At 38.3% G+C, this 27,400-nt stretch overlaps 7 protein-coding genes across 9 annotated transcripts; 4 read left to right on the top strand and 3 right to left on the bottom strand.

Moving 5' to 3' along the window:
* Positions 1,302–4,300, top strand: LOC18782575. Of its 2 annotated transcripts, none has more exons than XR_002270733.1 (9): positions 1,302–1,857; positions 1,961–2,088; positions 2,170–2,217; positions 2,320–2,433; positions 2,538–2,606; positions 2,729–2,779; positions 2,992–3,117; positions 3,324–3,396; positions 3,829–3,910. XR_002270733.1 is itself a non-coding variant. In XM_020559716.1 (9 exons), exons 1-9 carry the CDS (start codon positions 1,689–1,691, stop codon positions 4,108–4,110), a joined length of 855 nt encoding a protein of 284 aa, XP_020415305.1. In that variant the 5' UTR covers positions 1,305–1,688; the 3' UTR covers positions 4,111–4,300. The 2 variants fall into 2 exon arrangements, 1 of the variants encoding a protein (XP_020415305.1); XM_020559716.1 differs by lacking the exon at positions 3,324–3,396 and adding an exon at positions 4,042–4,300 and having other exon boundaries at positions 1,305–1,857; positions 3,829–3,909.
* LOC18782582 (uncharacterized protein At3g27210) lies at positions 4,711–7,698 on the bottom strand. 2 transcript variants are annotated; one of them, XM_007215859.2, is made up of 3 exons: positions 7,232–7,698; positions 5,712–5,792; positions 4,711–5,402 (listed from the first exon to the last, which is right to left on the bottom strand). In XM_007215859.2, exons 1-3 carry the CDS (start codon positions 7,431–7,433, stop codon positions 4,993–4,995), a joined length of 693 nt encoding a protein of 230 aa, XP_007215921.1. In that variant the 5' UTR covers positions 7,434–7,698; the 3' UTR covers positions 4,711–4,992. The 2 variants fall into 2 exon arrangements, with proteins under 2 accessions (XP_007215921.1, XP_020415306.1); XM_020559717.1 differs by having other exon boundaries at positions 5,712–5,795; positions 7,232–7,685.
* Positions 10,560–12,658, top strand: LOC18781855 (ribulose-phosphate 3-epimerase, cytoplasmic isoform). The gene is made up of 7 exons (XM_007215866.2): positions 10,560–10,778; positions 10,875–10,879; positions 11,288–11,350; positions 11,443–11,549; positions 11,639–11,736; positions 11,982–12,116; positions 12,285–12,658. Exons 1-7 carry the CDS (start codon positions 10,662–10,664, stop codon positions 12,438–12,440), a joined length of 681 nt encoding a protein of 226 aa, XP_007215928.1. The 5' UTR covers positions 10,560–10,661; the 3' UTR covers positions 12,441–12,658.
* Positions 14,049–16,742, top strand: LOC18783379 (protein LYK2). Its single transcript, XM_007214809.2, has 2 exons — positions 14,049–14,158; positions 14,352–16,742. The coding sequence occupies exon 2, from the start codon at positions 14,398–14,400 to the stop codon at positions 16,486–16,488; it is 2,091 nt and encodes a 696-aa protein (XP_007214871.2). The 5' UTR covers positions 14,049–14,158; positions 14,352–14,397; the 3' UTR covers positions 16,489–16,742.
* On the bottom strand, positions 21,707–22,364 carry LOC18784053 (calcium-binding protein CML38). The gene has a single exon (XM_007216673.2). It carries the CDS (start codon positions 22,325–22,327, stop codon positions 21,896–21,898), a length of 432 nt encoding a protein of 143 aa, XP_007216735.1. The 5' UTR covers positions 22,328–22,364; the 3' UTR covers positions 21,707–21,895.
* LOC18782616 (UPF0481 protein At3g47200) lies at positions 22,869–24,858 on the bottom strand. The gene is made up of 2 exons (XM_007217358.2): positions 24,726–24,858; positions 22,869–24,449 (listed from the first exon to the last, which is right to left on the bottom strand). The coding sequence occupies exon 2, from the start codon at positions 24,419–24,421 to the stop codon at positions 23,048–23,050; it is 1,374 nt and encodes a 457-aa protein (XP_007217420.1). The 5' UTR covers positions 24,422–24,449; positions 24,726–24,858; the 3' UTR covers positions 22,869–23,047.
* LOC18784281 (probable adenylate kinase 7, mitochondrial) lies at positions 25,554–27,337 on the top strand. Its single transcript, XM_020559379.1, has 4 exons — positions 25,554–26,043; positions 26,244–26,384; positions 26,538–26,741; positions 26,892–27,337. Exons 1-4 carry the CDS (start codon positions 25,693–25,695, stop codon positions 27,042–27,044), a joined length of 849 nt encoding a protein of 282 aa, XP_020414968.1. The 5' UTR covers positions 25,554–25,692; the 3' UTR covers positions 27,045–27,337.

Below are 27,400 nucleotides of genomic sequence, written 5' to 3'. Positions count from 1 at the left end.
TGTGTAGCATTTATATGGGAAAGGGAATGGCGATCGGTTCTGTTCTGATATGTTTTCAGCACATCCCATGGGATACGGATGTTTAATCCAAATAGTCATAGTGTTTGAAATCAAGTGACGCCATTAATAATAATGTATCATATGTTAACTTGGACCTAATTTTTATTTGTTTGAATTTTATGACACGTGTCAAACGAGTTGCATGATTGTCCTACAATGATAGTGACCTAGCTAGATCACTCGCTAATTATACATTGTCTGAACTCACAAGGGACTTGTAGCTTAAGTAAATAAGAGTATTTATCCATACATGAAGTCCTTAAGTTCGTTTATATTAAATTAAAATAAAAAGCCTTGTGTGAACTCACTTCTAACATTGAGGCGTATCATGTTGGAATGAGGGCCATGAACATGAGCCCCACTTGTTCCTTTCCAAGACCACCCCAATGACCCCATCATCCTTCATGCCTCCGCAAAATCAATATATCAATAATCACAATGGGGCTCATGCCTTTTTCACACAATTTCAATTCTTCCTTTCACATTGACTGACTGACTTGGTGCTGAATGGTGCTTAAGAATAAGAATCAAAACCACAACTCACTTCTGTGCTCTGCCACTTTCTGCAAGTTCCACTTTCTCTTTGTTTCTTTTTCCCTTTTTCTTTTGTCGAATGGGAAAAATAATAAATATCTTCAGCAACTCATACATACAACTGACAAGCCTGTCTCTCAAATGAGCCAGAACACGAAAGAGCCTGTTTGTTTGGTATATGACTTGAGATGGGCTGAATCTATGGGCACGATATTTCATTCGTCTAAGGCTTATTTACACCAATACTCTTTAAAATTATAGGTAAATCTCGCTTTACCCTTGTCGTCAACTTCGTTCAAAAATTTATTAACTATAATGACGTGATAAAAGTATTTTTATAATTTCATACACATGGATCATTATTCACCTATGTTGCACCGATACTCCTAATAAGAGGGGTATGCTGGTATCTAATATAGGTATGATATGCCTACGATACGTATCCAATGCGGATATAGAAGTATCGTGGACTTTTCTAAAAGTTTGACCTTCCGATACATTTCCAATACTTCTAGGATATGGTCCCGATATGTTTCTGATACTTTAAGGGGTAATTTTGAAAATATTTGAAAATATGTTAGGTTGTTTTCAAAATTATAAAATCTTATGGAATCATATGGAGACTTATATGTTTGGTTTTATGTTTTGAACTTATAATGGATGATTTTAACATGATAAGTGTAAGCCGTACTCATATTCCAGTTTTTTGAGTTATGCCGTATCTAGGAATCGTATCATATAGTATCGGTGTATCCATACCCGTACAGTTATTCACCTTTTGAGGGGTGACGTGGCAAGTGAAGTCCACCTCTACATAGATAAAAAATGAAAATAAAATGTTAAAAATTACATTAAAAAAATAGAACTAAATGAAAATACTAATTTTTTTCAACCCTTCAGTCCTACCAGCAAAACACTACTCATATTTGGGCTTTTTTCTTCCTCACGCACCAGCCCAGTAATGGACTGAGTCTGAAATCCGAAATTGAAAAAAACTAGCTGCAATTTTGAGCTTCAGATTGAGATTGGGAAGCCGAAGCAGTGAAGCACAAGTCAGATATTTTCCTTCCTTCAAAACCACAGAAGAACAGATCATGAGACTCTTAATTCATCTAATTCCATTCGTCTCCCTGTTTCCCGCCTTATTCTCTTCTCTCTTCGCTCCCTCCCAAACAACATGTTCACCTCACCACATCAACGACAACGACGACAATTCCTCCCTCTGCCAACTCCACCAATTCCAGCTCAAGATCGATCACTTAGGTATTTACTCCACTTCAAGCTTTATTGTATTTTATTTATTTTTTTTTTCTTCAATTTGTTACCCATGATTTTCTTCTTAGCTATTATTAATTTTGTTCGGCAGAATCAGTTCTAGCAGAAAGCATTCAAAACCTGACCGAGAAAATCGATCGTATCGAAGAGCGCGAGAAGCGCATTGACGATATGGCGCAGAAGATCCATCATTTGCAGTCTGTTTTATCCACTCTGAAGGTAGCTTCAAGTCATCAGATTTCAAGTATGTGCTGAATTGAAAGCAAATTTATAATATTTGGTTGCATTTGAATGTCACAGGGAGACTCATTGGCTACTGATGAGAGGCTTAAGGCTTTAGAAGAAGAGGTTCATATCTTTTTCAATTTCCTTTTGCAAATTTCAATTCAATGAAAAAGTAGCAGAAGGAGTTTGTTGGATTTGAGAATTAGGCTTTGCAATGCTTTTTAGGTACGGCTTCTGTGGACTGCATCAAGAAAGTACAACTTTGATCTTCATGTTTTAGAGTCTAAAGCACAAGATACTGAGGATAGACTCCAAACGGTTGCCTCTCAGGCTCAAAAGGTCATGCACTGATGTACTCACTCCATCTATGGTCTATGACTATGATTGTGATGTTGTTAGTGTGGTGTTCATTTTGCCATTGTCTTCTTTCTCTTTGCTTTCAGATGGCTGACGTTGTTACAGAACAATGGATTCAAATTCAGCGACTTGAGCAGGCTCTTCATATTACACAAGTAAGTATGTTGTGCTTGAAACTGGCTTCAGGTTCTTTATTTGCTAAATTCAAAAGTTTTACTGAAATTGGTTTTGCTGATTCACTAATATTTGCTAGTTTCTTTTTGAAAAAAATAAATAGATGAGGACTATGAGGGTTCAAAGACAATTAACAAGATGCATATTCTTGAAGGTAATATTGGATATCCCACACTCGTAGTAGTAGTTCAGAACTTCAGATAGGTTGATATATATAGTCAATATGATATTCTGACCATCTGTGAACCGTCGTCGGAACTTAAATCCCATCAGCACTGACAGCATCAAGTCTTTTCGACAATTGACCTATTTTGCTTTTTACAAAATATAATCTCACATTAACTCAACAAATCTGATGGTTTGCAGTTCATAAACAACCTTTCTGATGACCCTCTGCTGAAGACGCTTGGGCCTAACTTCAGATCCTATTTCTCTCGAGCTTTGCATCAGTTCAAGAGAGTCTTTGCAGAATTTAAAAGGTCTCACCATGAGGTATGTATCAAAAGTCTATTGTTAATTGGTCTGTAATAACTGTTGGAAAAGGAAAATATTTCTTCAATGTTGTTAGGAGGACCCTGAGGCCACTCCTGTGATACATCTTTATAGCTTTCTGCCATTCTGCTGTTGTTTACATTTGCATATCCCTTTACTTTTAAAGCATAGTTTCCAAATTTGGTGGTTGGTTTTCTAATTTTCAGGAACTCTGAAGGCACAAGCTGCTTAATGTTGGCACATGACAGATGCTTGTATTACCCTAAATAATCTCATTTAGTAGGTTTCCTTACCATGAATGCATAGGTTATATTGTTGAGGACTGCTCCATTATGTACAATCTTGACAGCCATTTATTGGCTTCCTACATAATACAGTATCTAGATTTGAAAAATAAGAAATTGAAAATTAAAAAATGCATCCTTTGCCCATTCCTGGTTTGGAGTGGTGTTATAGAATAGAAATCCTAAGTATCCTATTCCAGGCAATTTAAGCACCATTTTCTATTCATTTTTCTTTATCATGCTTTCCCAATGCATTAATTCTCTATATATTCATGAGGTTGTATAAAGTTCAAATATCGTGTTTACTTCAATTGTTCATCCATTGTTTGAGGTGGTCATATATCCTCGTCAGTCTTCATTTACTAGACATTTTTGTTGCTGTTGTTCGGCTACTCAATCCCTGAAAACCTCAACTTTCTTTATGCAGTTACAACATTTCATCAAAGAGAAACTGGAAAAGAATGAATTCACAGCAGCTCTTGCAAATGAGGAATTAGTTTTCTTTATGGTATGTAGTCAATTTTCTTTGTTCTTTAATTATTTCTGTGCTCGTCTCTGCCACAGCTTTTTCTCAAGAAATACGTTCCCATCTAAGCATTTTCTTGTGGTATTGTCCTTAATGGGAGTTGCTAATTTACAGGCTTCCGCATTAATCACCTTCCCAGTAATGAGTGCTTGGATGTTGCTCTCATCAAAACTCACTAGCTGAAAGCATCACAGGTTCTGAATGAAAGAAATTTTCGAGAATTTGATATTGTTAACAGGTATATTTGATAGCAACTGTTACTATCTTGGCCTAAGTTAGGAGATTTGACGCATAGGTCGGCAACTGTAACCATTACAATCATGAATGTAGAATAGTTTTAAAGATATCTGATGCACTTTTTTGTTAGATTTTCTTATGTTCTAAATGGCCCTAAATCTGTCGCTGTATTTCCTTCAATCAAAGACCCTAATTACAAAATGATCTATCCCATCGTTGTCTTTTCCCTTGGCTTATGACAAAGTTGAAGATATCCAAATTCTTATCCCTCCATGACTAGGCCTGGTGGTGGTCGTTGCGGGTGGAAGCCTGGTGGTGGTCCGTCGTGAGAGAGAGAGAGGTGGTTTTCTTTAAAGTCGGAATAAAAAAAATTAAAAAAAGGGCCCGACCCACCTAGAAACTTCTTTATATTTTCTTCGTATTCACAAATTTTCCCCTGGCTATGTTGTCTAATTTGACAGATATTTTGCAGTTTGGTTTCACTAAACTAGTGTACTCTACTTGCGTTTTGTTTAAAATCAGTAAACAAAACATGGGAAACCCAACTGCAGAAAGCGTACTATAGTAACAACAACCAAGTAACCAAGTAACATGCAAGTTGTAACAACTTGTGTTTAAATATGCATTATCAACTTGCGGTTGTGCTGTAGTAATTTCTCATAGCATTGCACTTTTTCTTCTCTCTTTACATGCCCTCGATCCCAAAATTCTTAATTTCAACAACAGGGAACTATCTCTTGGACTTTACACAGAACATTGAGGTCTAAGTTTCGCAACTTGGCAACTTCTCGGGCTTCTTCCATTTACATTGTATGAAAAATACCAGGATCAAACTTTATCAACTACAGCAATGGTAGGGCTCATCTTCTTCCTCTGACTCGAGCTACGGCAAGAAACTAAGCTGGGAAGGCAGCACTGCACAGACCTAATTGGTTTCTCTTTCTCAGTTGCAACATCTCCGTTTGCTGTCCTTTCGCTACTAGAGACGGAATTAGTTGCAGGGACAGAAGGAGTACCATTGACAGATTTTGGTGGGAGACTAGGTGTAGTTGGCTTTACTGCATTGTCATCGTCGTCATCATTTTTTAAGCTCTCTTGAAAAAGTTCAATTAGTTTCTTCTTCTTTTCTGTTGGAGATGGACCAGGAATTCTGTCCTCGAAAGGAGTTTTGTTCATTCGGGAGGAGCCAATGGACAAGCTGTGATGGACGGGAGTGTTGCCGCGAGATGGGGTAAAGTCTGCATGAGAAACCATAAATTAAAAGGGCCAACAACAGTTAGAGTGGTATGAAATGAAATGAAGTAAATGGAACTCTTCTGAATTCTATGTTTCGTTTGGCACCGCACAACTAACCCACCCAACAGCCAGCCCTGTAGTTACTCATGAACTTTTATCAAGGTTATTTTTCAGCTTAACGAATTTCAGCAAATATTACACATACTTAGTTGCCATACAATGTACATTGCATAGCAGTAGAAGGAATCAAAGGTACAAAAATTATAAGCTAGAAAGACAAAATGGCTCAAAGCATTTGACTAGATGCTTACCACCATTGACACTGTAGAAGTCATCTTCACAATCTGAGTCCAACCACGGCTTCGTATCAAAAAAGGCCTCCTCTCTACTACCTGCTAAAGAAAAAATGGAACTAAAACTTAATTAGGGAAATGCAGTAGAGCTAAAAGAAGATCCCAAATGCTTGCCTTGAAGAACATCCATCTAACAAACACCAGCAAACAGAACAGAGAGAGTATAGAATCTAGATATAGCCAAGTTGGAACACAAGTAATTAGGTGCACCATGTCAAGTGCATGAATTTAGTTAAGTATATGATATCTATCCAGTAAACATATTTGGCCACAACAATTAACATTAGGGTCAATGTAACTTTACTTCCAAGCTAGGGAAGAGCCAACAAGAGTCGATTAGCAACCGCGGATGATATTCAATCAGTCCTTGGTTGATATTCACCTTCCTTGGTTTTCCAATAATGTTTCATTTCATAGCTTCCCGAAACTGATCAGTTTAGCTATTCAAATAAAAACAAGTACAACCTTCCTCTTCTTCTCTTTAGACAACACATAAAAAAGTTAAAGACCTTCCAAATGTGATCCATCCACCACTTTAAATTTTAGGTATTGATATGATCCTTGACAGTTGAAATCACAAGAGGCATTAAGGTAACATTAACGGCCCCATGTATATGTATATCCATCGCTTTGAAATGAATGAATGAAAGCAGGGAGGACCACAATCACAATGAGTCATCTATACTAAATACGACCGAATCCTCATCCCCATTGGAGTAACTAGTGCACTCATACTCCAAGCACCAAGCTTTCATGGAAGCTTGGTTCACCAATCTTTGATATAATCCTAGAAATCTACATTTCTAAAGTTCACCTATTATCTATCCAGCATGTGAAAGACAAATTTAACTGCAAGTTTGGTTGTTTCTATAAAAAGAAAAATAATAATAGCAGCATGATCGAAACTATTACAATAAGCCAACTGATTTCAGCAACCAAAGGAAAAAGATATTCATTTTTTCCGGTGCCCAAAAAAAAATAGATCGCATTCGCAAAGTAAATGCACAACCACTTGCAAGAAATAAGGGCTCTGGAAAGCGCTAGAATCTCGCTTGAAAAGGCAAGAAGATAGTGTCATAAACGTAAAGCAATCTCTAACTACTACTACTACAAGTAAGGAGAAAACGAAATTTACCTTATGACTCCAAAACAAGGAATTCGAATTAAAGGGAGCCAAAAATAAATAAATAAAACAACCATAGCTAGCAGCAAGTGGCGAGAAAGTGACTCAAAGCATAAACCTTTCATACACCTCATAACGAATCAACAAAGCAAGCACGCCAAATACAAGACATTTGTACAAAAATATTGCAAACCAGATGATCAAAAACCACGCACAAACGCAGGGTTGATTTCTACAAACGTATTTTTATCCATGTGAAGATCGTTGGTGAAGATTAAAAAGCGAAAAGTCATAATATTTGATTTGTTTGACCACACAAGACTAGTCTTTAAAAAGTTGAGCTTTTCTATTTTACCATAGTCCCGGAAAGCGGTGACGGAGCGAGAGGGCGACCAATGAGATTTAAGAGGAGGATCGTTGATCGGGCGGTCGCCATTGGCGAGTTTGTCGTTGACTGGGAAGGGTGGGATGACGAGTTTGTCGGTTTTGGACCCAAATGACAGTCTGAGTTTCATGGCGGAGTCCGCGTCCCTATGAATCGAAACACATGAACCCATCTCTCTCTCTCTCTCTCTCTCTCTCTGCTATTATTTATCTAACCCAATAATAATTATATCAGTGCCACTCTGAACATCGCCCTTTTAGACAGAGAAAGAGATAGAGTAAAGTAGGAGGAGAAATAAGAGGGCAGAGGGAGGAAGGCGTTTTTTGGCGTTATGCTTAAGGAGAGCCAATGTGCCCTTTGCAAATAAAAATCCCGCGGAGAGATAGAGAGAGAGAGAGAGATAGGCCTTGAAAGGTAAGTAAACGCTCTTCTCTTCTCTCTATGAGAACGAGATGCGCTGAGGAGGAGGTCTTACTGTTTACGCGGAATCGTGGGTTCAGGGTTGGTGGTGACCCACTGGGGGGCTGCTGAGCTTTTCGTCTTTTTCTATTGGGTGGAAATTGTGGGGCCTACTGCTTCTCTCAGTCTCATGTCTAAGCTGCTGACCCTGAGTTGAGACTCTCTGAATTATTTTTCTTTTTGTGAAAAGTTAAACGGAATGAAAAAGGTTTTTGCTTTGAGAACTATTTGGACATAATAATAATATGGAGCGATGAACGGGCGATGAAAGATCACGACTGTCATGAATGTGTTTAAATTCTTCTTCAACATGGAATAAAATCAGTCTTAAACCTTTAATCATGCTTAATCTTTCTTAACTTCTCCTGCGTATCCGGTAATCTCTCAAATGATAAACCTTTTTTTTTTTTAATAATAATAACAAATAGGTAATTCATTGAATTGAATTACAAACAAAATCAAAGGAATGTCACGCCTGTTAATTCTTTCTTTGTTGTTTAAACAAAACCATTATTCTATACATCTTTTTTTAGCAGGACATTTTTATAACCCTTAAACAAGTTTGTATAAATGTTAACGAATGTTCAACGTGTCAGAAGTTGACTTCAGATACACTCACGAAAATTGGCAATTAAAATTTATTACTACAAACAATTCCTTTTCAAAAAAGAAAAAGAAAAAGAAATGTTATTACTACAACGTTCACGTGTAAATGAATTATTATGTAATATTATTGGTCAAGATAGTACACTGTACATGGCTTTTGAATCCATGTGTCCATTTCCATTCCATGACTTGAATTAAATCTCATAATTGGTCGCCTTTGTATTAGGTTGCAATTAAGTCATAATAATCTCTTCCATTACAACTATAAAAAAAGTTAATAACTAACACGGGTTTTGTTGACCAAACAAAAGTTAAATAAATAAAAAGGCTTTGAATTAAAAAAGTTGTTACTAATATAGTAATTTAAAGTAATTGTTCTTCAAATAAGGCTTAATTACAGAATAAAATTATGTAAAATATTATTCACATTGAGTTTGTGGTAATCAAAATTGAACAAACGATCGTAAATGAGCTAAGACAGTTAATCAAAATAATCTGTCCATCTTCTTATACTCGAGTTTCAGTCCCTCGTATACATTAAATATTGTTTTGTTAGAAAAAAGTCCAACGATCAAGTGAAAAAAAAAAAGTGAACAACCCGACGCCAAAACCAAGAGAAACAAGGAAATAAAAGTCAAACACTCAAAGATAAACCATGCACTGTGCCATGCTTTGACAAGACAGAAGGCAGCAAATTAGATGAGCATGACCGGTTTGCCCTGCTCTTGTTGCTGTGCTTGAGTTTTGATTGACAGCAGACATTAAAATATTAAATTGCTTATCAGTAAATCACATGATATTCCTAATCGACGTCCTGTCGTTTCAATTTTGTTGTATTATCCCCCAAAAAACCACTAATCTTTGCATGTTCTCATCTCATTACAAGAGACGAATTCAAAGACGTGGCTCGGAGCAGAGTTGAAAATGATGTATTTCACCCAACGCGGTGCTGTGCTGCACAATTTACCATAACCTAATTATTTATTGAGTTAATTAACAAGAGCTAAACTTAAGCATGCATGAAGATAAAGATGGGTCCTGACTCCTGTCTGTCTTGGCCTTATAGCACATGTAAACTATCTTGTAACACAAATAAAGTGCTTCATCTACTTTCCCTTTAATGCGTTAAGGGGCCTTTACTTTGCTCTGTGGAAGAGTTTGGTATTATTTCTCTGTAATTAGGTTTTTTTCTCCTTTCAAACAAATAAACGATATTGGAGAAGGGTGATTTGAACACGGAAATCTCAATTACAGAGATAACTGATTGCTCTTAACAACTTTATCTATTTTCTAGTCAAAACTTAACAACTTTATCTTTGAGTAATTAGGCTTTGCATAATGGAGGGGAAAGCCAAACTTTTACTGTTCCAAATGATAACACAATGGAAGATGACTGCTGAGAGAGTGGTGATTTGTAGATGAAAAGTTGGTATGCATGTCATAATCCATGTTGTGTTTATATTTTATATAGTGGTGGTGGATAAGAACCAAAAGAAGATAGGAAATGGACTTTGGTTTTTCCCCTTCGTTTTCAACACTTGCCAATTATAAACCAATTTAATTTCTCCAGAGAAGGGAAGACGGATGAAAAAAGTTTCACATAATCATAATGGGGTGGGAGAATCACAGAAACACATAGGTTTGGCGTTTGGGTTTAGGTTGGGGGGTAGGGGACCCAGTGGCAGTGCCCCTAAACGTCGAAAGTCGAAAGAGCAATTTAGAAGATGTGAACCCATAACAACCACCTACTCTCTAACTTTATTTATACGATGTGAATGCTTGCTTAATGCCAAAATTAAAAAAATGAGATTCAAATTGCAATAAGCGATTCTTGAGTTGAAATTAAACTTGGAATATTTGTGTTGTGTTTGGGCTGGCCATGTCTGTTTGTATCCGGTGGTTTCAGCATATCCACATGATTATCATATCTTCAATTGGAATAATTATCAATCAATCACTCAAATTATTCAACATACAAAATTTCTCACGATGCGCCGTCCGTCCACGTGGCTTTGTTTGTTCCTCTCCCTCTCTCCATGGCTGTCTCTATCTCATCCCTCTCCTGAATTAACAATGGCCAAAGTGCAGGAATTGTCTTAAGTGGGCCATTTCTTAATATCCATTTTCTTATTGGGCTCAAAAGAGTGTTCTATCTATCACAGTCCAATTCAGCCCACCTTCCATTCAGCAAGCAACCAGAACCACGCCGTATGTTCACTCACGACTCCACCCACCACCAACCCTCTTGATCTAACTTTGTTTTCTTGGACTTGTCAAGGTGTCTTCTCGCCCACCAAACTGAAAAGTGGTTGAATAGAGCTGTGAATTTTGGAAAATGGGTGTGGCGGCGAAAATAGCACCGTCGATGCTGTCGTCGGACTTTGCCAATTTGGCATCGGAGGCCGAGCGCATGCTCAAATTTGGCGCCGATTGGCTCCACATGGACATCATGGTACCCCCTCGAAATTCATCAGCTTTTTTGTTTGATGAAGTTCAATGTCTTTTTTCTTTTCACTAAAACTTGCGTATTTCTCGTCCCTTTGTGCAGGATGGGTAGGTTTGATTCGCTTTTGCTCATTTACTAGTTTCCATGTCTCTCAAGTGACTGCTATCCAATTCGGTTTGATCATTCCGCATCCTTAAATTTTGATACAATGAAGTGTTTGATTCTGGATTTGGGATGTGGGGGGGAGGGGAAGAAGAAGAACACGAAGTTGTGATAGTACTGGAACTGTATGAGATGATAATTCCATTAGTAGGATTGAATCAGTGTGTGATTTTGTTCGTATTCAATTCAGCATGTTCATAATCTAATTGTGCCATTAAAGTTATGAAAGATTTGTTATGTGCTTACTAAGACAAAGTAAAGTGCTTTTATGTTTTCTACTAATCACACCGTTACTTCTTACAATTGTAAATATTGGGGGTCGTTTTATTGTTCATCCGTTCTTTTCTTAATAGGCACTTTGTCCCAAACTTAACACTTGGTGCACCCGTCATTCAGAGTTTGAGAAAGCACACAGAGTAACTTCCTTGACATGTTCTCTTTTCATTTTTATTTTATTTTACCAACAATAAATGGATGTAATGTAGGCATCATTCTACTTCACCTACAGGGCGTATTTGGATTGTCACCTTATGGTTACAAATCCTCTTGATTATGTAGAACCTTTGTCGAAAGCTGGTGCTTCAGGTTTTACATTTCATGTCGAGGTATCCAAAGGTGGGTTGTGGTGTTTGGGAATGGGGATCTTCATTTTGCTTTTATTTCCTGTTACCAAAGGGTCTCTATATTTATCCTCCTTTATGCAGAAAATTGGCAAGAACTTGTTCAAAGAATTAAGTCCAAGGGCATGAAGCCTGGTGTGGCATTAAAGCCTGGAACACCAATTGAAGATGTTTATCCTCTGGTCTTACTTCTTTCTCCTTCTTTCCTCCTTTGTTTGGTGTTTTGCAAATTTTCAGTTCTGTTTAGGGGTGTGTGTGTGTGTGTGTGTGTGTATTGAATCCCCAGGCTTACTGACAGGCCATTCTTTAACTTAATAAAGAAAATCTGATCTACTGCTATTGCATACATTGTCGAGTATTCGGTAACTTTTACTCCACAGAATTATTCGAATTGAGAAGGTATTCAATGATGCTTTGTAATCCACAGGTTGAAGGTGAAAATCCCGTGGAAATGGTCCTTGTTATGACTGTAGAACCTGGATTTGGTGGACAAAAGTTCATGCCAGAAATGATGGAGAAGGTGCGCACGCTGAGAGAAAGATACCCTTCGCTAGATATTGAGGTAAGTTAACCCCTAATGTATCCTCTGAACCTTTTTATATGCAAGTTCTATTAGTTCACCCACGATATGGTGTATCTCTCCACACACACATTCTATGTGGGGTTTTAAGGGTCGTTTTCCCGGGGACGAGAGGATATGCATCTCATTAGTGTCAATGGCATTACGCAGGTAGATGGTGGCCTAGGGCCTTCAACCATTAACACGGCAGCTTCTGCCGGAGCCAACTGCATAGTTGCTGGAAGTTCAGTGTTTGGAGCCTCAGACCCTAGTGCAGTAATATCCCTTTTGAGAAGTAGTGTTGAGGAATCTCAACACAAAAGTTGATTCTGGTACATGCAAGATGTATCATAATTGGTTTTTTTGTTTCTTTTTATATCAACGTATATTTACAGTGTCTACACAGCATGTATGATCCAGTTGACGTGGTGAGTTCTGAAACTTGATTGAATAAGAATATTTGAGGGTGCCTTCTCGAGTGTTATTTATCATGAAATTATGTGATACTTGTTTGTTTTAGATAATCATTACTCCCCAGACAATAATGTCTACCACGTCTGCACATGCTTATTTTTCTTTTCTTCTTAAGATATGTTTTCTCCTGATCTGCGGAGCACTTCTAATTTTGATGCACATGCGCAAGACATGATATGCGATCTGCAAAATGTTTTCATTTGGCATCCACTACTGCTGATGCAGGACATTTTTTTTCTCTTTCCTTGGGGCTAGCCTTGCCGCACGTGCAAAGCAGGTCCAAAAATTCTGTTTGGTGTTTTTCCTTTCGCTAACTATCGTTTTTGAAGCACCCATTTCATACCATACAAGAGAAAAAAGAGATCGGATCGATGTGTTTTTAAACGTTTGAGAAAGGGGAAGGGGTGATACCTATTTCCACCTGAGCATTGTCATAATAGTACACGTGAGACTTGGACACTAGTGTAAGTTTTGTGGGCATGATACGAGAAGAAACTACTCTTTTTTTAATGTCTCGGCAAAGGCATTTAGATTTCAGGCATGCTCCAAAGTCCCAAATTCGTCTTGGTTTTAAAGTCTCTATTAATATTAATCCTGTTGACCAAGAGAAGTGGTTTGCATGTGTTATCACGTGCCCTTCTCTGTTGAACTCTCGGTTCATTCATATTCATTGGTACCGTACTTGGGTTTCTTAATCTTAACTTGGATTGGACGAAAAGTGCATGCATCATCACTCTACTCATCTGGCCTTCTGGGGTTCTTAGCTTAGTCCTCTTCTCTTGGGAGGATGTGCGGGAAATTGTACTACACTGCAACTGCGACGCTCGTTTCGATCCTCTCTCTCTCTTGAATGAATGAATGACACACATTCGTGCATTTGGATTTCCCAAACAAGTTTTCCTGAATGAATCTGAGTGTGTTCCATGACCTCTCATTGTCTCTCTCACCAAGCATGAAGGGTTTTCTTTTTTATAAGGGTGCAATATACGGGAAGGGGGATCGAACTCAGATGCAAGGGAGCGGGCACACTGCTTTAAATAACTGGCCTGAACTCATATATGATGAAGGGTCTTTCTTTTTACCTGTTACTTCTTTTAGAAATGAATTTATAACTATGCACACTTAATGGTTTCATCTTTAGGCTATGACTAAAAGTTAATTATCATACAAGCAACGCGTGTGTGATGTGATGTGCGAGGACAAATATTGATTATAGGGCTATGGGTATTGGTGGCGTTTGTCAACCTAAGGATGTTCATCACGTTCATCACCAATTTGACCTATCAATGTGTAGTGTAGGCCTCTCTCTCCTTCATGCCTCTCCTTTAACATGCATCGCGTCATTGTCTCTTCGAATGCATTTGGACTAAATTTATCCTCCTTTTCTCCAATTCCCAATCAGCCTTTTCCAATCCTGCACCATTTTGATCCATACTGATATTGCCTGCCAATTAAGCTTTGCTTCCATCTTTTCATTTTGGGGAATGCACACATGATTTCTGCGAGTTAGAGAAAGATTGGTAGCTACTTATGATCAGTGGCAATTGGAACTTCGGATGAATTAGCCCAAGGTAAGGACTAATTAAACAGCTGGAAACAGAGCAATTAATATATAGAATTCCTTTGTCATCCCCAAGAATCCTGTCCAACTTTGATAGAATTCTTGTATTTAATTTCAACTCCAACATATTTGTATGGATCCAAAATACTCACTCTCTCAAAGTAAGTATTTTAACTGTTTTTTTTTTTGTTTTTTTTTTATAGGCCTTGTATCATGCGGAAGTGAGTGGTCAGTCTAGTGGTCATTGGCATGGCTGCAGCTTTGCTCACTAAGCTCCACTTGATAGTTTCTCTCTTATTCAACTCACTTCTCGTGTTTGCGGCACTTGGACACAAGTCACAGAACCTGTTAAGCTGCGAGACCACATCTCCTGATGCTTCTGGCTACCACTGCACTTCTGCTGGAACCAATGGATCATCACTAGAGAATCAGTGCAGGACGTTTTTGATTCTCCGGACTAACTCATACTACTCATCTCTTTTCAATCTGAGTGCTTACTTAGGCATCAACCGGTTCGTGATTGCAGAAGCAAACGGATTTTCAGCAGACACACAGTTTCTTCCAAAAGATGAGCCTTTGTTGATACCAATCGACTGTAAATGCAGCAGCAATGAAGGGTTGTTTCATGCTGAATTGACAAAAACTACCATTAAGGGGGAGAGCTTTTATGGCATTGCTGAAGCACTTGAAGGCTTGACAACCTGCAAAGCCATCCGAGAGAAGAACTGGGGTGTCTCGCCTTGGGGTCTTGCTGATAAGCTTCAGTTACTCATCCCCTTGAGATGTGCTTGTCCTTCTTCATCTTCACAATCAAGACTCTTGCTGTCTTATCCGGTGAGTGAAGGTGATTCTATTTCTGATTTAGCAATTAAGTTCAATACTACCAAAGAAGCTATCATATCTGAAAATAACAGATCACTAGGAGGAACCTTTAGACCTGAAAGCAGCTTAACACCTCTTACATCTCTTCTGATTCCACTCAATGGCAAACCTATACTTGGCCCCCTAAAGAAACGCCGTGAGCCCAACTTGCATTTTCCAGCAACTAGCATCCCAGCAATTAGTCCACACAAGAAAAAAGCAAAAATGCACAAGATTGGATTGTATGTTGCACTTAGTGGGGTCATTATTGGAGCTAGCATTGCAATTGCAGCAGCTTTCTTGTTAATTCAGTTGAAGAAAAAGAAACAGAGTTCGCCAAAAGGAGGTGATGTGGAACTGCAACAGCTTAGTTTAAGTGTAAGAACCACAAGTGACAAGAAAGTCTCATTTGAGGGATCTCAGGATGCTTTAGACGGTCAGATCATCGATAGCACCACGCCCCACAAGGTGCTGGTGGAGACATTTAGCATTGAGGAGCTGAGAAGAGCAACCGAGGACTTCAGTTCGAGCAGCCACATTGAGGGATCTGTATATCACGGCCGTCTCAGTGGGAAGAACTTGGCAATAAAGCGCACACAACTAGATACCATCTCAAGGATTGAGTTTGGGCTATGTCATGATGCAATTCACCACCATCCCAACATAATGAGGTTGTTGGGCACTTGTTTGACTGAGGGTCAAGAATCATTTCTGGTTTTCGAGTATGCTAAGAACGGATCATTGAAAGACTGGCTTCATGGTGGATTGGCAATCAAAAACCAGTTCATTGCCTCCTGCTATTGTTTCTTGACATGGAGCCAAAGGCTGAGGATATGTCTTGATGTGGCCATGGCCTTACAGTATATGCACCACATAATGAACCCAAGTTATGTCCATAGAAATGTGAAAAGCAGAAACATCTTTTTAGATGAAGAGTTCAATGCCAAGATTGGAAACTTTGGCATGGCAAAGTGTGCTGAAAATGACACTGATGACCACCAAGTTTGTTCAACCAGCCCTGCTGCCTCTTGGAGTCTTGGCTATATGGCACCTGAATATATTCACCAGGGTGTAATTTCTCCAAGCATTGATATATTTGCATATGGGGTGGTGTTGTTGGAAGTCTTGTGTGGGCAAACACCAATAAGCAGGCCAAGTGAGAAGGGAGAAAGGAACTTTTGGCTCTCAGAGAAAATCAAGTCCATATTGCAGTCAGATAATGCAGATGAGCTAAGGGAATGGATGGACAGCGGGTTGGGTGAAAATTACTCGTTCGATGCAGCTGTCACGTTGGCGAATCTTGCGAGGGCTTGTGTAGACGAAGACCCTTGTTTGAGACCTAGTGCAGGAGAAATTGTTGAGAAACTGTCAAGGTTGGTAGAAGAGTCGCTAAGCCAAGAAGGAGAGAATATTTTAATCAGTGAGAGCTCTTGTAAACCTCTAGTGAAGGCAGCAGCAAAAACCAATAGCAACATGTGATGTGAATAAAGGTTTCAAGGATCCAAACAAAAGACATGTTTGTAGCTATATATGTTATAAATGTTTTAATTTGTCTTAGATTTCTTGTCTTGGCGTTTTAGTAAGTAAGGTTTACATACTAGTCTCCCGCTTCCTGTATATATATGTAAGCAAGAATCTGATAGGGACACAAAGAGCGGGTTTTCTCCTATGTATCATTAATCTCTGTTTCCTGAAATAAATAAATTGGGGTGCATTTTTGCTCACCATCTTAACCCTAGGTGTACCCTCACCACCCCTCCCAAAAGTTGACAAATGTCCATGGGTTTAACTATGGTTAATTCTTTATTTTTTAAGTAAATTTAGGTTTTACCCATAAAAAAAACTTTCACTTTTGGAAAAAGCCAAAGCTTTTTGAAAAAAGACAGAATAACCTATCAACTTTCAAACCAAAGACATGTAAATGTAAAGGATTTCTTAGGAAATCAAAAAATAAATAAGGGCAATTTTGTCCATTTTTGCTTCTTTTAAAAATTTTCTCTCTCCTTTGGGCTTTTCCAAAGTCTCCCTATTTTTTATTTATTTGATAACATTATTATGAGAGAGAAACAATACTTCAATAAGATTTTTCCTGATTTACCCTTATTAACCTAGCAAACTTTTCACTTTTCTAAATTAATTAACAACTACCCAAATAAATAATTGGCAATTGGCGTGCTTTAATATGAATATCAATTCACAGGTCCCCTTGTCATGAACATAAAAGCAATCTTGAGAACTCGATGTAATGGATAGTCAGAAATCCTAGGAGTCATGGAAGCTCTCCATACATAAAAGCAATATATATTTTTTTTCCCTGGGCTGCTCTGCTGCTCATATATATAATCTTCCATCTCACATGTGAAGAAAAAGTTTACTACCAACGAACATTATATTTTAATGTGCACAAGCAAAACAGAAAACAGAGCCAGGCATAAACATAAACATACATCTTTTTCATTGCAGAAGCAAAGAAAAATTCTCACTTTTTAAGAATGCAAGGGCCCGTTTTGTACCTTACTTGGATCTAATTTTATAAATTAAAAACCATATTTTAAGTCTAAAACTTAAAAAAAACCCGTTTGGTAGACCCGTTTTGTACTCTTGTCCGTTGCTGGTTCTGGGTCAACGTCGTCGTTTGCAGCTCCATCAAGGTCTCTTTCATCCACTACCCGACCCAAAATTGATAAATCCTTTCTCATGTTTTGGTTTCTAGGGTTTCTATTGAAAGCTCACAGATTTTTCCTTTTCTTTTGTTAATTTCAATTTGAGAATCTAGGGTTTCTGATTTTAATTTTAATTTTTTAGATTTTAAAAATAGTTTGGAGTTCAATGCCAAACAAATTTTTAGATCTTAAAATAATTATTAAAAACTCATCTTTTTAAAATGAATTATAGTTTTTGAGTTTATTTTTCTGAATGGGATACCAAACAGGGCCTAAACTACACTCTTATCTTTCTTTTTTTTTTGTTCGAAATACTACACTCTTATCTAAAAGCAAAAAACTCAACCCCACCATAAATCTAAATCTTAAAGTGTGTTTAGTTGGTTTTTCAATTTTTATTTATTGTCTTCAGACAGAGGATTGGACCGCATGCCTCATCTCTCATTTAACTCCCTCACCCAAATTTTAAACAAATGCTGCGCTACAGCGCAGGAGGTCAAATTTTGTATCACTATGGAGGAAATAGGCATATTCATCATAAACAACTTGTTCAACATAATTCTAAGGGAATTTTGTAGAAATGTCACCTAAACTTATACCTAAATTTCAATTTGTCACCTGAAAGAAGAATTTAAGATAAATGTCACCTTAATTTTTCAAAATTCATTATTTGTCATCTGACTTTAACACAATCCAAGTTTCCATCTATTTTAAGGGTATTTTAAAAAGTGAAAAGAAAAAAAATCTCACCTTCCCCCACCCCATCCCTTGCGCGCCACTGGCTTCAACCAACTTCACCCACTTCACAACCCCTTCCTCCATTCCCCCTTCCCTCTTTCCTTTCCACCATCTCTCTCTACCATGGAACACCTACCCTCCACACACAAATCCCTCAGCCCACCCAAACCGAGTCCACCTTTTTCATCTTCTTTTTTCTTTTTGGTATTTTTCCATTTGTATATTGAAAATTTGTGGAAGGACAACTACCAAACCAATAATTCAGTAGCCTACATAACATATGCTGACCTAGCAAACTTTAAATCCTTCAACAGAAACACAGTGGTGTAAGTTAATGAAACTATGAAGACAAGGAAGGGGTTGGATTTTGGGTGGGAAACTTAAGTAGTTTTAAATTAGACATGCTCAAACACCATAAAAAATGTATACATGCTTAGAGAGACAGAGAGACAAAGAGAGAAGAGGGGGAGGGGGAATCCTATGAGATGTTTTTGGGGGCGGGTGGGGTTGGGATGAGGGAGGTCTCTTATTTCTTCCTTTTTTTTCACTTGAAAATGGAAATACTAAAATACCCTTAAAAATGGATGGAAAATTGGATGGTGTTAAAATCAGATGACAAATCATGAATTTTGAAAAATTAAGGTGACAAATTGAAACAATTCATGTGATATTTCTACAAAAATTCCTAATTCTAATAAGTTTTTCCCGGGGGCTCATATATAATCTTCCATCACCACATGTGAAGAAAAAGTACCAACATTATATTGTAATGTGCACAAGCAAAACAGAAACAGAGCCAAGCATAAACATATATCTTTTTCATTGCACAAGCAAAGAAAAATTCTCGCTCTTTAAGAATCCAATCTATACTGTACTCCAGGGGTGGCCTTGAAGGGTGTGCAAGTGGTGTCACCGTATAGGACCCCAGATTTTAAGGGTCCCGAAATTTTTGTGTGTGTATTATATATTTATATATTAATATTATAGGTATTATATATATACTTAAACGTGCATGCCAATAACACAAGCTACTGTTTGATTGAGTTGGAAATCAACCCCTTGATTTTAGTAGGCAAGTTGGGTTTGAGTCAGTATTGTGTCATTCAGTAGTTGTATTTACATTTCTTCTCTTTTTGTTAACCAAAAAAAAAAAAAAAAACATGTTAGAGTACTTCCCTTGCAAAAAGCAATGTGTGTTTTTAGCAGTTGCCTTTTGCATGGCAAATACTATTCATTTTTTTGTTTTTTTCACAATTTTTTTACCTAAACAATTAATTTTTATAATATTTTTGGCTAAAATTTTTGGGTTCCTACGTGTCAATACTATTCATATCTCATAATCATATAAAATTTTGGTTGGTGTTAAAAGTGAAGAGTATTAGTTGGTATTTATAGAAAAAAATATATCAGTAATTTTTTTAAAAAATTTTGATTTTTTTTCCTTTTTTTTATTGCACAAATATTTTCCTGCCGTTGGATTGGAGGAAAAAATCTGATCGAAGAGCCCAGAGTGCGACACATGGAAGAAAGCCGTTGGCGGCACTGTAGCAGCGCGTTCAAATTTTTTTTACTCACGCGCCAATGTTAAAAAAAATTTGCACGCCAAGGCTGACGTCAGGAGAAAACTCGGGGCAACGCTGCTGCACTCAAAAACTCGAAGAGCCCAGTTTGCTGGGTCCCACCATCTGCCCAGGCCATTTTTTGTTGCTAGAAATGCAATTTTGGCCCAACCCACCAACAACACCCCCCCAGCCCTCCCCTTGGTTGCACTACTAGAAGTGCTCTTAAAAAAACCAAAATAAGGAAACATGCCAAAGAAGAGGAAGGCAATATATACAAGCTTTCTCCAATCAACCAAAAAAATTTGTTGTGTATGTTTTCAACCACTCAAAACAAAACAAAAAAAGTTCTTGTCTTCTTGTTCCTCTTCCTTTTTCTCAAATTGAAACATTAAAATTTTTGTGAATTTGATTTATGATTGCCATTGCATGCTAATTGATGATGAATTTTAGTTATTAAAAAAATTATCTTATGGTATTAAGTCACGGCAAATTTTTTTTTTATCATAAATGTTTTCATATTAGATGATGTGAGGGCTCCCATTTAAGTTTTGCACAGGGCCCTCAAAATTTCAGGAACGGCCCTACCATACTCTTATCTTAAAGCAAAATACTCAACACCGCCATAAATCTTAGGGAAATAGGCAGCTTTGTCCCCAGCTCCAATGTTTAATTCAACAATGCTCTCTTTTTGAAACTCATTCAAAAATATTCTCTATAAAAGCTCCCTATTGGTCCGGTATCACCTTTTTTATAATAAAAAATGAGTGCTGCTATTTTATTAGAATTTTCCGGGGCTGCTCTGGTGCTCATATATATAATCTTCCATCACCACATGTGAAAAACAAGTTATATTTTAACGTGCACAAGCAAAACATAAAGAGAGCCAAGCATAATTAACATTTATCTTTTTCATGGCAGAAGCAAACAAAGATTCTCACTCTTTAAGAATGTATACTTAAAGCAAAATAAAATACTCAACCCCACCATAAATATTAAAGTGCGCGTTTAGGATCCAAACAATAGACATGTTTGTAGCTATATATGTTCTAAATGTTTTAATTTGTCTTAGGTTTCTTGTCTTGGCGTTTTGGTAAGGTTTATATAATACTCTCCTTCTTCCTCTATGTATATGTGGGCAAGAATCTGATAGGAAAATAAATAAAGAGCAGGTTTTCTCCTCTGTATCATGCATCTATGTTTCCTGAAATAAATAAAGGAAAATACTTGGAAGGAGAAGCTGTTACTTTTCTGCCAGTCACATGTTCACATGTATGTAGAGAATTTTTTTTTAGTGTTTTTAATGAATTATTTTTGTATATATATCAAACTGTGATATGAAGGAAGTATGAATGCCTCCTTCCCAAAAAGGAAGGAATAAATAAATTGCACTGCTACTTAATCGAACCAAAGCTTAATTGCAACATGTTGGATTGTGTTGGGTTGTGTTGTATTGTTGTGTAAAATCAGAGATGATGATGCCAACGGGTTCAAGCCCAGTGAAAAAGGGCCTTAACTTGCATATCAGTGGTCTCAAGTTCGAACTTCTATGGCACATCGATACTTTGTGTGTGAAAAGCCCCGCTCCCCGATATAGTTTAGACTATCACTTGTATTAAAAAAAAAACATACCAGGGATGATAAGAATCTCCCTCTAATATTAATCAACTAAATCCTTGCAATATTTATCTCTGTCTTATCTCTGTCTCAAGTTAGGATTGGCTGAAAAGCAGGTCCTAAAGCCATAAAGGAATCGTAAATAAACTACTAATGAATGAAAAAATTACAAAAGCTAAGCAAAAACATAAAAACATATATATATATATATATATATATACACACACACACACTACATAAATATGGTCGATTACCCAATCTAATCTAATCCCAGACACGGGAAAGGTAACCATAGTACTACTGCATGGATCACAACATCATGACCTTAAACTCATCAAAATTGAGGACCCCATCACCATTGAGATCAAATCTGGAAATCATGACCTTGCAGTCATCAACGCTCTTGGACTCTCCAAGTCTACTCAGCATCCTCTTAAGGCTCTTGGGTGTAATGCAACTAAACCCACACCCATCATCCATCACGTACATGTTAAACGCCTCCTTCAAATCATTCACCTTCTCTTCTTCTCTTCCGCCGTCAACAAACTTGACAAAGTCATCCAAACACAGCAGCCCATCTCCATCTGAGTCCAGGTGCTCCACTGCCACCTCTGCCTCTGTCAACGACAGCTCTCCGCCGATTGCCCGGACACATTGTTGTAGCTCCAAAGGTGATATTTTGCCATCTCCATTTGCATCAAAGTGATTGAAAACGCGCTCATATTGTGCCACTTTGTCCATTAATTCACTTGGATCAAATTTTTATTCTACAGGAAGCAAGCACTAGTCTTCTTTTTACAATGCACGTAAGAGCAGAGTTTATATGGCCACAAACAATGCCGCGTGTCGTGGTTGACCAAAGGCTGGTGTGTAAGTCCTGGGTAGTTTCGTAAATACGTGTGGAAGACCCTACTCTTCTTGACCAACCAAAACCCTGTTCTGTTTATAAAAGGAATCTCAGAAACCAGTTTTTCTACTAAGGTGTACAAATTATATATTAATTACCATCTTCAATTCAAAGTTCTCTCGAAGGAAATAGATGGGCCCACTGCCAGCCAACCGTCAAAACTGCCTCAATCACCCGAAAGAAAAGAACATTAATTCATCATGAAAGTAGCAAGCAACTTCCTTCAAGTTATATTCTCTTTGTTTTCGTTTTTCTGTACCCACTGGCGCCCAAAATATTTGATAAAAATGACTGCTCGTTTGGTTTTTTCTTTCCAAACAATTCAAATTAAAATTTGGAAGAATGAAGACAAACCGGCCAGGCCATGGTCGGCAAGTCCGGCAAAGAGTAGTTCTAGATAGATATTACTAGCAAGGCTGCTGCTGCTGGTTCTACAGAGACTATAAAATATCCGGCTAGTTTCCAGAATTTTCCAGAGCTTCAGAAATTAAAGACCCTAGACAAACTGGGCGGCATCAAAGCTTATTTAGATTACATATATCCAAGCTTGCTTATTAACCGTTGATAGGGTGAATTGTATATGCGGTCTGCACTAGGGTGAGGACCAGCAGGATAAAGGCGGCGATGAAAGAAATGACGGCCCATGGAGTAGAAAAATAGTCACGCTTCAGTTTTTCCATCCACTTGTTCCAGTCAGTGTTGTAATATTTATTCACATCATTGCAGAGACCTCTGTAGTAAAATCCAATGACAGTTGTGTCATTGTAAAGCTCGTTGAAGAACTGGGCGGCATCTTCAGGGCTCAACCAATTCGCCAATATTCCTCTCTCACGAAGAAGCTCTACATCCTTGTTCGTGTCGATGAGGTTGTCCATCAAAACCGCGTACGATGTTATCTTGTGCAGGCGACTGTGGTGGCATTGTTCGAAGGCGATGAGGTTCCTGAACAGTGGCCCTGTCTTCTCGTCAATTCCCAGCGGTGGGATTGTGAATACCCCATTTTTGAAGTCGAACTCTATGTTCATTATGCAGTCTGGGGTGTTTTTGCTTCTTCTGAACTGAACACCTGCCTCCGAAAGAGTTGTTGCATTTGGGATCCGTTGTGGAAATTCTGGCTCGTTTTTCCGCTCTTCTTGTTCTTCCACACGCTCTTCCTTCTTCTGAGATTCCAAATTCTTGAATGGAACAACGGTCACGGTTCTTATCAGATCGAGTATGTGCAAAATCTCAAATGGGAGATTGAGATTGAGGTCGGAAATCTGATCATCGAACACGGATTGTTTGAAGAAGTTGAGCACAAGTTTAGTGAGGGAGGCACTTGTTTGGCTAGTGTTATTGGCGGTTAGGTTGTATAAACGCTCCAGCACAAACCAAGGGAGCTGGTTTTCTAGCAGCAGAAGGTCATGGTACAGATACTCCAGCATACAAGACAGGTTGAAAACGGGGTCGTTTTCATCTTGTAGATAATCCCAAAGTTCCTTTCGGAATAGTTCTAACAAGAAGCAACCATCAAGTATCATCATTTGTACGAAGTCTTTTTGACTGAGATGCTCCAACGGGTCTGCATAACAATCACGGGCCCTTCTGCCCAACTCCATGATGCCTTTGATCAAACTATCCAAACTTATATCAGTGCGTGATGAGAGAAGGCACTGTAAATACCACCGTTTTACTTTTTCCATGAGTTGGAACTTTTCGCCGCAGCCTCGGTGGAATGGCCCGATTGAGACTATGTCAGGTTCATAGGCCGCTTTTTTTTGTCTCCGAATCAACTCGGGAACTCTGAAGATGCAGCAATGAGCAGGCAAGGGTGAATCGCCAAGAAGATTTTTTGTTATGGTGTTTCTCAATTCTTCAGCAGTGCCATCGTCTATAAGAATCGATGTACTATCACCACCAGGGTAACTAGAGTAACTGTAATTTTCCATGACTATAGAATAGATATATGCTCCCAATCTGTGAAAATAATTGTCCTGAAATGATTAATGCTAAAACAAAATTGATCCAATAGCTCTATTTAAGCATGCATGAGATGAGAGGATGATGACAGATTGCATGCATGAGAGGATGTTTGAAAAAGATAACCTTAACCGTATCTATCTAATATATCATTTCATCTGATCTAAAGAAGAGATTGAGGTAATCAATCTCATTAAGTATGCTTTGATGATCTACAATTTCAGACAGAGACTGGAGCAGACCAAAAACTTGAGATAAAATGGGCATAAGTACCTGGATTTTAAACAAATGCTGCGGTGGACGTTAGAAGAAGATGATTCAGCACACCCAAAAAGGGCCTTCAGAGAGGAAGAGATCAACAAAAATGATGAGTGCTGCTGCTATTTTCTTGTGTGAGCACTGAGCGTGAAGGAAATACAACACTTGTTCAACATATATATATATATATATATATATAATCTTCCATTCCATCACTACAAGTGAAGAAAAAGTTATTAGCAAAACAGAAACAGAGCCAAAGCATAATTAACATTTATCTTTTTCATTGCAGAAGCAAAGATAAATTCTCACTCGTGAGTCGTTAAGACTCTTTTCTAAAAGCAAAATATCTCAACCCCACCGTAAGTGTTCAGTTGGTTTTCAATTTTTATTCTTTTCCCTTTCCGTCTACTTGTTTTCGAGGCCCAACAATTTAATTTGGGGAGAGGCCCATAAATATGTTGTGGTATATTAAAAAAAGGCCCATCCATCCATCCTCGTGAAAAATGGACGAGAAGCTGTTAAGTTTAACAGAGGGTAACCTGTTTCCTTGGTTGCAATCTTGCAACGTGGCTCGGTAACAGACAGCACTTCTTGTTCTACTCCAATGGAAGCATTGACAGCAGAGACACCATCCACGTGGCACTCATCACCAACCATACCCTCCACTATCTGTGGACTACTCCAGCTCAACATTCAACACGTGGGTCTCCTACTTTCGAGCCCTAATTGTCTACAACCAGTACCAGCGGAGAGGGCTTGTGAGATGTTGACACGTAGATTTTCCCCACACTATAATCAAAGAGTTACAAGAGTGGCATCAAACGTAATTAGACCATGCACCAACCAACCGCATTGAGTCACTCACATTAACAAAACCCCTCGTCTGTCTCCTCCCCAAAAACCAAAAGCCTCTCTCTCTCTCTCTCTCTTTCCCTAAAACCCTAGACAAACTGTGCATTAGCTAGCGCTGGCCGCCACCATGGCCGTACTCAGCCGCCTCCAGCTCGTTGCATCTCAGCTAACTCGCCGCGGCCTCGGCCTTCCGGCCCGGAGGGGCTACGGATCGGCGGCTGCGGCTCAGCTGCAGTACGATGACGACTATTACTACGAAGATGAGGAAGAAGATCGGAGGACGGCGAATCGGAATCGAATGTTGGACTCGGACGGGTGGGTCCCGGGGAGAGGGATACAGTGGGTGTTGATAGGGGATAGAGGGGCAAAGAAGCACTTGTACACCGAGAGGCTCTCGAAGCTTCTGGAAGTTCCGCACATTTCTATGGGCACCCTCGTCCGCCAGGAGCTCAACCCTCGCTCTTCTCTCTACAAGCAGGTCCCTTTTTTCTTTTCTTGTTCTTCTTGTTTTTACTACTTTCTTTTAATTGTGTTTTGTTTTTACTCTTATTTTTCTTTTCTTGCTAAACCCTTCATTATTATTACTATTATGAATTATTGCCTTCTGATATAAACCAAATTAAACACCTTTTGATGCCGTTTATGTTTTTTTTCTTCTTTTTGTTTGTGGTAATTTAGATTGCCAATGCTGTGAATGAAGGAAAGCTTGTTCCGGACGAAGTGATCTTTGCATTGTTGTCAAAGAGGTTGGAAGAAGGATACTACAGAGGTGAAAACGGATTCATTCTTGATGGAATTCCTCGAACAAGAATGCAAGCTGTAAGTTTTAAGTTATAAGAAAATCTGAGTTACGTTCATGGTTTGTGATTGTAATTTATGTGGGAAGTTTAAAACGTTGCAATTTTTGTGAAATTTGGATAGTAAATGTGGTTTGTGTTCTCTGAATGCCTTGATTTGTTTCTCTTGGTACAGGAGATTGTTGACCAAATTGTGGATATTGATTTGGTAGTGAATTTCAAATGCGCGAATGAGAACTTGGTGAAGCAGAATCTAGGAACTGGAAGCTCCTCTGCCTGTCAGGAATATCTTAGCTTGAGCAACTCCATCCCCATGCGTAATCTAAATCTGCAGTTGCCGGACGAACGACTGAAATCCTCCACTGCTGATGCAGAGCAGGTATCACTATTGTGCTCTTTTTTGGGGCTTAAGATAGTTGTTTTATGGTTTCCACTTTGTTCTGTTTTATATGTTAGTTTATGACCGTTGGAAAATGGAAATGTGAATTGTTGCTAATTGGGCGGTTATCCATTCCTCCTTTTATCTCAGAGCAAGTCGTTGGAAGATTACTACAGAAAACAGAACAAACTCATCGATTTTCAAGTCAAAGCTGCGCCCGGAGAAACCTGGAAGGGGCTGTTGGCTGCTTTACATCTCCAGCATATAAATGCTGTCAGTTCTTCCCAGAAGCTAACTGCATGAATTAGGCTTTCTTCTGGGTCTTTTTCGGCTTCCTTAATTTTATGCATTCCGGCGGAGTATAGTAAATATGTAAGATGTGAGAATTACAGAGTTGGTTGAATATTCAACCTAGTTTTGAAAGAAATTTTGGTCTTGTAAGTGTGTTATTTTATCGTGTGGCTTGCAACATTAGGGTGCAAGTTTGTAATGTAGTGAGTGAGAGATGAAAACTGAGAAGCAGAGAAGACCATGATATCATATTATCATCATATAAAAGTAAGCACTCTGCTAGCATAGCAGCTTGTTTTGTCGTATTTGGCGCAACTTATGAAATTTTAAAATGTCATGCATTTGGCGCAGCTTCACTAAAAGACTGA

The sequence above is a fragment of the Prunus persica genome, chromosome G3, assembly GCF_000346465.2.
Source record: "Prunus persica cultivar Lovell chromosome G3, Prunus_persica_NCBIv2, whole genome shotgun sequence".
NCBI lineage: Eukaryota > Viridiplantae > Streptophyta > Magnoliopsida > Rosales > Rosaceae > Prunus > Prunus persica.
Note: the sequence above shows the minus strand (reverse complement) of the source record. Positions and strands in the feature narration are given on the sequence as shown.

Excerpts from the sequence above, each read along its gene's own strand:
- LOC18782575 (XM_020559716.1), top strand. The coding sequence starts at position 1,689 with ATGAGACTCTTAATTCATCTAATTCCATTCGTCTCCCTGTTTCCCGCC. Across the intron at positions 2,089-2,169 it reads CTGTTTTATCCACTCTGAAG|GGAGACTCATTGGCTACTGA; the intron begins GTAGCTTCAAGT and ends TGAATGTCACAG. Across the intron at positions 2,780-2,991 it reads CAAGATGCATATTCTTGAAG|TTCATAAACAACCTTTCTGA; the intron begins GTAATATTGGAT and ends GATGGTTTGCAG.
- LOC18782582 (XM_020559717.1), bottom strand. The coding sequence starts at position 7,433 with ATGGGTTCATGTGTTTCGATTCATAGGGACGCGGACTCCGCCATGAAA. Across the intron at positions 5,796-7,231 it reads CACCGCTTTCCGGGACTATG|CAGGTAGTAGAGAGGAGGCC; the intron begins GTAAAATAGAAA and ends TTTTTTCTTTAG. Across the intron at positions 5,403-5,711 it reads CTTCTACAGTGTCAATGGTG|ACTTTACCCCATCTCGCGGC; the intron begins GTAAGCATCTAG and ends TTTCTCATGCAG.
- LOC18781855 (XM_007215866.2), top strand. The coding sequence starts at position 10,662 with ATGGGTGTGGCGGCGAAAATAGCACCGTCGATGCTGTCGTCGGACTTT. Across the intron at positions 11,550-11,638 it reads TCATGTCGAGGTATCCAAAG|AAAATTGGCAAGAACTTGTT; the intron begins GTGGGTTGTGGT and ends TCCTTTATGCAG. Across the intron at positions 12,117-12,284 it reads ACCCTTCGCTAGATATTGAG|GTAGATGGTGGCCTAGGGCC; the intron begins GTAAGTTAACCC and ends GGCATTACGCAG.
- LOC18783379 (XM_007214809.2), top strand. The coding sequence starts at position 14,398 with ATGGCTGCAGCTTTGCTCACTAAGCTCCACTTGATAGTTTCTCTCTTA.
- LOC18784053 (XM_007216673.2), bottom strand. The coding sequence starts at position 22,327 with ATGGACAAAGTGGCACAATATGAGCGCGTTTTCAATCACTTTGATGCA.
- LOC18782616 (XM_007217358.2), bottom strand. The coding sequence starts at position 24,421 with ATGGAAAATTACAGTTACTCTAGTTACCCTGGTGGTGATAGTACATCG.
- LOC18784281 (XM_020559379.1), top strand. The coding sequence starts at position 25,693 with ATGGCCGTACTCAGCCGCCTCCAGCTCGTTGCATCTCAGCTAACTCGC. Across the intron at positions 26,044-26,243 it reads GCTCTTCTCTCTACAAGCAG|ATTGCCAATGCTGTGAATGA; the intron begins GTCCCTTTTTTC and ends GTGGTAATTTAG. Across the intron at positions 26,385-26,537 it reads CTCGAACAAGAATGCAAGCT|GAGATTGTTGACCAAATTGT; the intron begins GTAAGTTTTAAG and ends CTCTTGGTACAG.